General features: G+C 41.5%; 1 protein-coding gene across 1 annotated transcript; it reads right to left on the bottom strand.

Moving 5' to 3' along the window:
• Positions 1-1,330: 1,330 nt before the first annotated feature.
• LOC141127618 (hydroxycarboxylic acid receptor 3-like) lies at positions 1,331-4,997 on the bottom strand. The gene has a single exon (XM_073614273.1). The coding sequence runs from the start codon at positions 3,675-3,677 to the stop codon at positions 2,661-2,663; it is 1,017 nt and encodes a 338-aa protein (XP_073470374.1). The 5' UTR covers positions 3,678-4,997; the 3' UTR covers positions 1,331-2,660.
• Between the last annotated feature and the right edge of the window lie 3,860 nt (positions 4,998-8,857).

The following is an 8,857-nucleotide window of genomic DNA, read 5'->3' as shown; positions in this document are numbered from 1 at the left end:
TCCGCTCTCCTCTCCTCACTGACAACTTCCGTGTGAGGAGAGGAGAGCCGATTGCCTAGCAACCGGCTCTGTGTTTACATCACATGACGGCTGTGATTCGACGCGGCTGTCATGTGATCAGGAGGGCCAATCGCAGAGCCCTCCTGCCGATCGGAGATGCGCCGTGTCCGGGTGACACGAGCACATCGGGATCGCGCCGCTGAGCGGGCACGCGCGCGCGCGATCCCGCTCCTTCTGAAGGACGTTCCTGAACGTCCACTCAGAAGGAGAGGTAGCCAACCTGGCCGTTTATGTGCAGTGGCCGGGTGGGAAGTGGTTAAAGATTTAGATCTCTCCACTTGGAAAAGAGAAGTCAACATCAAAGCACCACAGATACACACTTAAGCTGGCCATAGATGGGTTGAACAGATTCCCCCATCCACGCATTGGAGGTGGATGAAAAAATCCTCCCTGCTGTGCTTTTGTATTCTGACTGTAGGGACTACTCCACTGTCAGAATACAATGATCAGTACTTCAGCCGCAGATTGAATTCAAATTTTCCAACACCCCGTCTGACGAAAGTCGACCCTTAGATCGATGTCTGTGGAATGTGAACAGCCATAGATGGATCAAAAATCAACTGGTCCCTGCTCAGCCAGCCAAATTGTGATCCATCTATGGCCATATTTAAATTACTAACAGAGATAATGAAGTGCATATTTCTAAAGAAGTGAATAGAACTTTCACCAAACCTTCACTCTTTATAAATAGATGCCTTTACTGTAATACCACACACTGCAAAAAATTTGTCTCTAAAGATGAGATCAGAAATGAGCACGCCTCTTGTCAACCACAAATTTCCTTTAATGCTGTGAAAATGATTCTGTATTCTGTATGTAACAAAACAATTGCCTTAATAGGCAAAACATGCTGCTCTTTAGCAGACATGCGGGGTTGTCATTAATTCTTAAGGGTACCTCCATGCATTGTCAAAACGCCCGTGTTTTCACATTACGCAATACCACATGGTGCCACAGCACTATGCAATTCCACTTTAAAGAAAGGGGTCCAGTACCTCTTTACCCACGCTTCTATGGGTAGGGCAGCCCATTGAAATGAATGGGATGTCCTACTCACAGAATGCAGGTCACACTGATCTGAACAAAACTTCAAAGTCATAAGAATGACATGGAATGGGGTGGAGAAACCTCTAAATCACTTGTAGTTTTTTAAGGGTTAGGCTGGCTAGACACATTCTGGTATGTCAAAGCTTCAAATCCATAACAAAATAAGCAAAAAATAAGCTGATACTGGTAGAAGACTTCATTGCTCTTTATAAAATCTCATTGTACAAATCTTTAAAGAAGATATTTATTTATTACATTTTTTGCTCTTGACATACAATCACATGACCAATGCAGAACAAATAAAACTATTGTTATTGATTAACACTTCCCCTCCTTTTTACCCACTTCCCATCCTTTTTACTCTTGAATATACACTAGACACTTTTATAAACACTTGCTGCTACAAAGACTCTTAGAAATACACAGTATATGTACAGTTACGTAGTTCCCAGATGTGTACAGGTTTATATATATTTTTTTATTTTAAGTTCTTCACTGTGTTTTATTCTTTGTATATTTATAATTATGTTTAATTCGTATGTAGCACCGTGGCTCTGTGAGATACAAAATTTCATTCCATACAGTAGGTCCTCATGTGTACTAGAATGACAATAAAGCTTGACTTGACTTGATTATACAGTGACTTTACTGAACAAGACATTAATAACAGTCATTAAAAATACGGATATGAACACATCACAACAGCATCTTAGGATATCAAACATTAGTCTTGCCATTACAAATTTTATGTGCTTTGTAAATAAAGATGGAAAGTTGTTCCAAATAATAAAACGAAAACTAAACCTTTCCTCTTTTAATACCTAGGAGCACTGTATGCCTGCTCCAGTACATTGATTTTAAGATCATAATTGTGGGGTACAACCTGACACTCATTAGAGGAGTACGCTATCTGCGGTCAAATGGAAAGGAGCTACTCCAGGGGTTGCCAACCAGGGGTTTCATAAGTTCTTGAATTCTCTAATACAATTTTTATGTTGATATATTATTTTTTCTCAGTAGGTTAACAGTGTTGACTTGGTTTTACCACTCCGTTACTGTGGGGGGGTTGGGGACATCCATTTTTGTACAACTAATTTTGGTGCTATGTACAGCAATCAAGTGATAGGAGCCACTGCCTCATTGGGCATGATAGAATCATGAAATATAGTCAGAAGACATATTCTAGGTTCTAGTGGTTAAGTGACCTGGTAAGTAGAGGATGTGAGAGGCCTTGCTCAAATCTTTGACAAAATTTTAGGGGAAACAAAAAATATCAATTCATAGGTAAAAAAAATAAGCATAGCACAGAATTTGTGGTAAAAGTTAACTGGGTAATAATATTCTAATCTTAAATAGAAAAGGGTTATCATGTTAGAAGCATTATAATAATTAATCCTCTGCATCTAGCAAGTGTGTGAAGAAGTTAATATAGAAAGCACCATAAAGACAAAGTAGCTTCCTGAACACAAAGCATTGTGGACAATCATTTATCCATAGTACAGTATGTGACTTAATTAATCATTACTGCATCTATAAGGTAGCCATGTGTGCTACTAGAGACGGTTGTTGCTTGGAGTCATGCTGGTATTATTGTTGTTTGGTCCTGTTTCTGTTTCCGACTCTGTTTGGCTTGAGCATTGCAGAAATTTTAAATAGAATTTTCTGAGTGACGGATTAGAAAAATAATACACCAAAGGATTACACATACTATTTATGTACGTGAAGCAAATTGTAATGTAAAATGCATTATCAATGGTTCTGTAGACACTGCATTTATTTCTTTCTGAAGAAGCCTGGATCCTTAAGACTTCAATCCGGGTTGACACGCTTGGCAGGTAACATATGAAGAACACCATCCCAACCAGCATGATACATTTTACAGCTTTCCTAATTCTTACATTTTTGTCCAAGTTTCGTTGTCTGAGCCTCCAGATGATACAACCAGTACAGAAAAGGACAATGCAGAGTGGCAAGAAAAATTTAAAGATAAAGAGAAGCTCATGCCAAGGTGAGTCTGCAGGACACACCATAAAGCTGTCACAGTATGCTTTTGTTGACATGTCCATTCCATTATAGCCTTTAGTGAGAATGGAGGTAGTCATTAATATTGTAACAAGCCAAACAGCACAGGCAATGACAGCAGCAAGCTTAGTTGGTATGAAGTTTATTTTACTATAAGGATAAACAACTCGAATATACCGATCTGTAGCTACTAGAGTTAAAAAGAAGATGCTTCCTGTCCTGTTCATAGCAAGCATGAATAGCACCAGCCGACAAGGGATATCTCCATAGATCCAGGTCATGTTCCTCAAATAATAGTCTGTCCTAAAGGGTAGGCAAATCATGAGCAGGAAATCTGCTACTGACAGGTTGAAGAGATAGACCGTGCTAGACTTCCATTCCTTAATGTAAAAGCAAAAGGCCCACAAGGCAAAGCCATTCAGTACTGTCCCAAACACAAAGATTATGATCAGAACTGAAGGAAGTATGTTGGAGAGAAGAGGGTTCTCAAACATGCAGCAAGTGCAGTTGCTACTGTTTTGGCAGCCATTGATGTCATGTTCCATCATTGTCCAGCCTTTCTTGCTTGTTCAAAACAGTTTCAATATCTGATGTCTTCCCTGCACAGATAAGAGTATTATAAACACATAACAATAACTAAAGACTGACTGCAGCTAGGAGCTTTTTAGATAAAGGATACCAGTCATCAGTGATTACATATCTAATTTGGCCAATTACCACCATGCAAAATGTTTTGTTGTGCATTTATTAAAACACACATTTCCTCCCACATTTCCTCTCTTGTGTATTAGCAATTGTTGTGGAAGCAATTATGTATAACAATGCCTCTAAAGAAGAACTGATAGGGTTGCAATGCAATGCAACCCTATCAATGCCCTCATGCAAGGTCTCTTCTTTATTAAAATACACCTGAATGCACAGCTCAGCTTGCATTGCCGGAACAGTCCAGGAAAGGTAAGTTTAGCTTCACTTTAATTTGGTTGCAAATTTGGGTGCATATATGTTTATTGTGTAGATCTTAATTTAGATAAAAGGGGGAAGAAAATTACCACAACTTTTATTTGCATAATTTATACAGCACAGTTACTTATTGCAGAATATATTCAAAGTCCTTAGACTACAGTGAAACTTTATGAGGCACAAAGTTAAAGTTCCGGTTTCAATTTGGAATATACAATTTTTCCTTCTTGATGGTATATTACGATGGATGCAGAAAAAATCCACATTAAGATAAACCTTCACATAGGTTTGTGATGGAATGCAACACATTTTTTGGAAGCTGAGGGCTAAAAGATAAAAGTATTTTTATTTTATTATTTTTTTTTTATATAGTCTGTGTGTGTGTTTTATTTTTAATCAGCATTTACCCTCTATTTCTGTCAGAACTGTACATACTGTAAATGCCTACCTTAACAAAGGTGATTCACGATGGATCTACTAGTTCTCCTAGACTGCAGAAATCTACTAAAGATGCAAAGAGATACATAGAACTCCACTCTTTGGTCCATTCCTGCTGCCCACCTACAGTGACTTTGGTCACTGCCAGACATGTGTCCCTCATGAACTACCATTTCTTTTGTCTTTAGTAGGCCTGTTAGGATTTTTTTGCTGTCAACCCCTTAGAGAAAGAAAATTATATTTTTGTACTTACCGTAAAATGCTTTTCTTAAAATCTATTGAAGGACACAAGTCTTACGATTCTGTACTTATGGTCAGGCTCTCTGTACTGCTTTGCTAGAAAAACTGAAACATGTTGGTGGTGGGAGTGGTTATCCTGGGCTGTCCTACAGTTTTTTGTTTCACATTGTTTAATCTTCCTATAGGTGGCCATGTAACCTGAAGGTGTATAACTTCCTGGGTTCCTCAATGGACCTAAGGGAAAATATTTATCGGTGAGTACAGAAATCCTATTATCTTTTGTAGAGTAGGGGAAGGCTAGAACACCTGTCAGATTTTTATTTCTATCTGTGTCCCTGTTGTAGATTTTCCTTCACTTCCTGTCTGGTAAACTGTTGTCACCAGTACAGGAAGTCAAAGAAAATCTCTCTAATGAAGTCCCAGATAGCTGTAAAGCCTATGATTTTTTTTTTAGCTTGACATACACCTTATTGTGTTCTTGCTTAAAGTGATTCTAAACCTAAACCACAATTTATACAGATAGAGGCTGGGAATGGACTCCCAAATCAAGTGATAAAGCAAAGTATTAAAAGTAATTACTGGCTTTGACATAGGAGTGAAGGTGTCAATAACATCAGGCAAGTGTCTGTAGCCAGGGCTGGGACAAGGGGTGGGCAGAAGGGACGGATACCCTGGGTGCAGCGTGTATTGTAGGGATGGGGGAACCGCAAGTTCCTTCTACTATAAGGCTGACAGAAGTAGTGATAGTGACATCACTACTTCTCTCAGCCCAGCGCTTGAAGTGGCAAGGAGAGGAGGAGAGAGCCAGGAGGAGGTGCGCGCTGTGCTCTCTCTCCCCTGCCTCATAGGCTCACACATAATGCAGGGGAGGGGCTCAATTTGGCATCTTTGCCCTGGGCACTGTGTGATCTAGTCCCGGCACTGTCTGTAGCAACCTGGACTGATTTAAGACTCTTAGGCTAGGTTCACATATGTGCGGTTTCTGTGTGCCGCTTTGGTATGGGCAAAGCAGTGTCCATTCATTTGGTGCTGTACCGGTGGGAAACGCAAAAGGGTATCTGCAACTTTTTAAAATCGCAGCTGCAGGGAAATCATGTGGTGCTTTTGCTGCATTTTCAGATGTGTGGGGGTGCCCCACACATCTGCTGAATAGTAGGGCATTTTGTCTGCAGGTGCAGGAATGCATGACATTTCCACACATTCCCACATCTGCATATATGTGAAGCTAGCCTAAGACTGAGCCAGGTAGATGTTTTGTTAACATGGTTAATAGAAAACCTCAAGCCCAGGTTCACACTAGTGCGAACACAGACATCGCATGTGATTCGCATCCGCACTGTGCTGCCGATCGCATGCGATGTCTGTGTAATGCGAGTTCACCCATACAGTTGTATGGCTGAGCTCGCATTGGATTTGCACGAAAATAGTGCAGGGACTTTTTTTGTCCCGCACTGGAATTGGATCACATGGGTGTTCTCACCTACAGTATGTGATCTGATTCTTGTGTGAGTTCACAGTTTGCACTGCAATTTGTGAACCGATATGGGGGTGTCATTAACAATGTATTGACACCCGCAGCGGTTCGCAGAGGGCAGTGTGAACTTCCTGCGGGAGAGATGCGATGTGGGAACTGGCGCTGTAATCACACTGGCTCCCGCATCGCACAAGTGTGAACCTAGGCTAAAGCAGAAGTACACCTATTGATTTACCAGTTTCAAAAACAGTTACATTCCTGCCACATGCTAATGTAACATTGGTTGTGTTCTCAACCAAACTGTCAAACCATCCAATGGCTGATATCATAACTGATCACATGTGCAGCATCAAGATTAACCGCTTGCTTACTGGGCACTTAAACCCCCCTCCTGCCCAGACTAATTTTCAGCTTTTAGTGCTGATGCACTTTGAATGACAATTGCACGGTCATACAACACTGTACCCAAATGAAATTTTTTTTTTCCCCCACAAATAGAGCTTTCTTTTGGTGGTATTTAATCACAGCTGGGATTTTTATTTTTTGCTAAACAAACAAAAAAAGAAGAAAATTAAAAAAAAAATGATGTTTCATAGTTTGTTATAAAATTTTGCAAACAGTTAATTTTTCTCCTTCATTGATATGCGCTGATGACACGGCACTGGTGGGCACTGATATGGTGCAATGGTGGGCACTGATAAGCTTCACTGATGGGCACTGATAGGCACAGTTAAGGCGGCACTGTTAGGCACAGATAAGGCGGCACTGATGGGGACAGATAAGGCGGTACTGATGGGCACAGATAAGGCGGCACTGATGGCCACTGATAAGATGGCACTGATGGGCCCTGATGGGTGGCACCGATGGGTGGCACTGATAGGTACCACTGATAGATGGCACTGATAGGTGGCACTGATGGGCGGCACTGATGGGCACTGGTAGGTGACACTGATGGGCACTGATGGGTGGCACTGATGTGCAGCACTGTTGTTGAGGCACTGATAGGTGGCACTGTGGGCACTGATGGGTGGTGCTGGTGGGCACTGGTAAGCAGCACTGTTGCCTACTGCTAGGTGGCACTGGCAGGGGGCTGGCAGTGAGTTGGCGGCAGCTCACTGTGATCGGGACTGATGTCCCTCTCACAGCCGCCGGTGACCGGCTTTTTTTTTTCTCCTCACACTGTCAGCACGAGGAAAAAAATAGTCGATTACCGGCTCTGTTGACATCACATAATTCATTGGCTGACAGCTGATCATGTGGTAAGGGGTCAGGATCGACCCCTTACTGCGATCTGTGATCCAGCGAGTCTCATAGACTCGCTGATCACAGAGCGCACGTGGCAGGGGCACACAGACTTCTCGGGCACTGGAGGACGTCAATAGACGTACTCCCAGAAAAGCAGGTCCGCGCTGTAGCCGTCATTCGGCTATAACGCAGATCTGAAGAAGTTGAACAGAAGCCAACCTTGCAGATTCCTTGGCTGAAAAGAATAGGAGGGTTTGCTTCCACTTTATTTTTTTTTCAAATATAACTTTTATTAACACCCACAACGGGCAAAGTCAGGTCGGTACAACAGAAAAAATAAACAATATAACATATGGATTACAACTACAATATAAACCCGTCTGTTTATGTCTACAATAGAGTTCAGTATAGTTGTTTTAGGGCCAGTCCCCAACCGGCACCGCCCTTTGTTGTCTACTGAGAGACATATATAGAAGGGATTCAGGTTAAAAAAAAAAAACCCAACTACGCTCGTTTCTTTTTTTTTCCTGTTTCTAATCGATTAACAAAGAAAACAAGACCAGACAAACAGACAAACAAACAAAACAAGACCGAACAAAACAAAACACAAAAAAAAAAAAAATTCAAGCTGAGAGGGATGGCCAAGGTGTGTAAAGAATAGCATTCATACATGAGTCTCCTATCTACGGAGGGCTATTCCCTCCGTAGAATTTATGAACTGTTTCCAACCACTCCAAGTCATGAAGTACTTGTCTTGTTGGTTTCGCTCAGCCGCCAGCAAGTCCTCCATTCTACTAATGTCTATCACTTTACGTAGCCAGTCGGCTGCCGTTGGTGATGATTGTTTTTTCCAGTAAAGTGGAATGCAGGACTTTGCAGCATTAAGAAGATGCCCCAGAATTGATTCTTGATAGCATTTGGCAGGAATATTAGAGACATGTAATAAGAAAAATGCCGGATCACCAGGTATCTTATATTCCGTGAACTTTTGAGACACTTCCCGGACTGTCGTCCAGAAGTTAGTCAGTTTGGGGCATGACCAGAATATGTGGAGTAGTGTACCTCTGTCCCCCAAGCATCTCCAACAGATATCAGTGGTATCAGGGTAGTATTGGTGCAAAACATAAGGGGTATAATACCATCTCGTCAGTAATTTGTAGTTAGATTCTTGTGTTTTTGTACAGATTGATGTCTTCCACGCTAATCTAAATATATTCTGGGTTTGTGCCGGTGTGAATTTCCGTTGTAGGTCCTGTTCCCATTTTTCCAAGAACGACGGATGTGATAGAGTTGTCGGATAATTCAGCATGGTGTATATTTTAGATAGGACCCGCGTTATATTGCCTTCATCAGAGCAATATTCTTCAAATC

This window comes from Aquarana catesbeiana, linkage group LG01 (assembly GCF_042186555.1).
Source record: "Aquarana catesbeiana isolate 2022-GZ linkage group LG01, ASM4218655v1, whole genome shotgun sequence".
NCBI lineage: Eukaryota > Metazoa > Chordata > Amphibia > Anura > Ranidae > Aquarana > Aquarana catesbeiana.
Note: the sequence above shows the minus strand (reverse complement) of the source record. Positions and strands in the feature narration are given on the sequence as shown.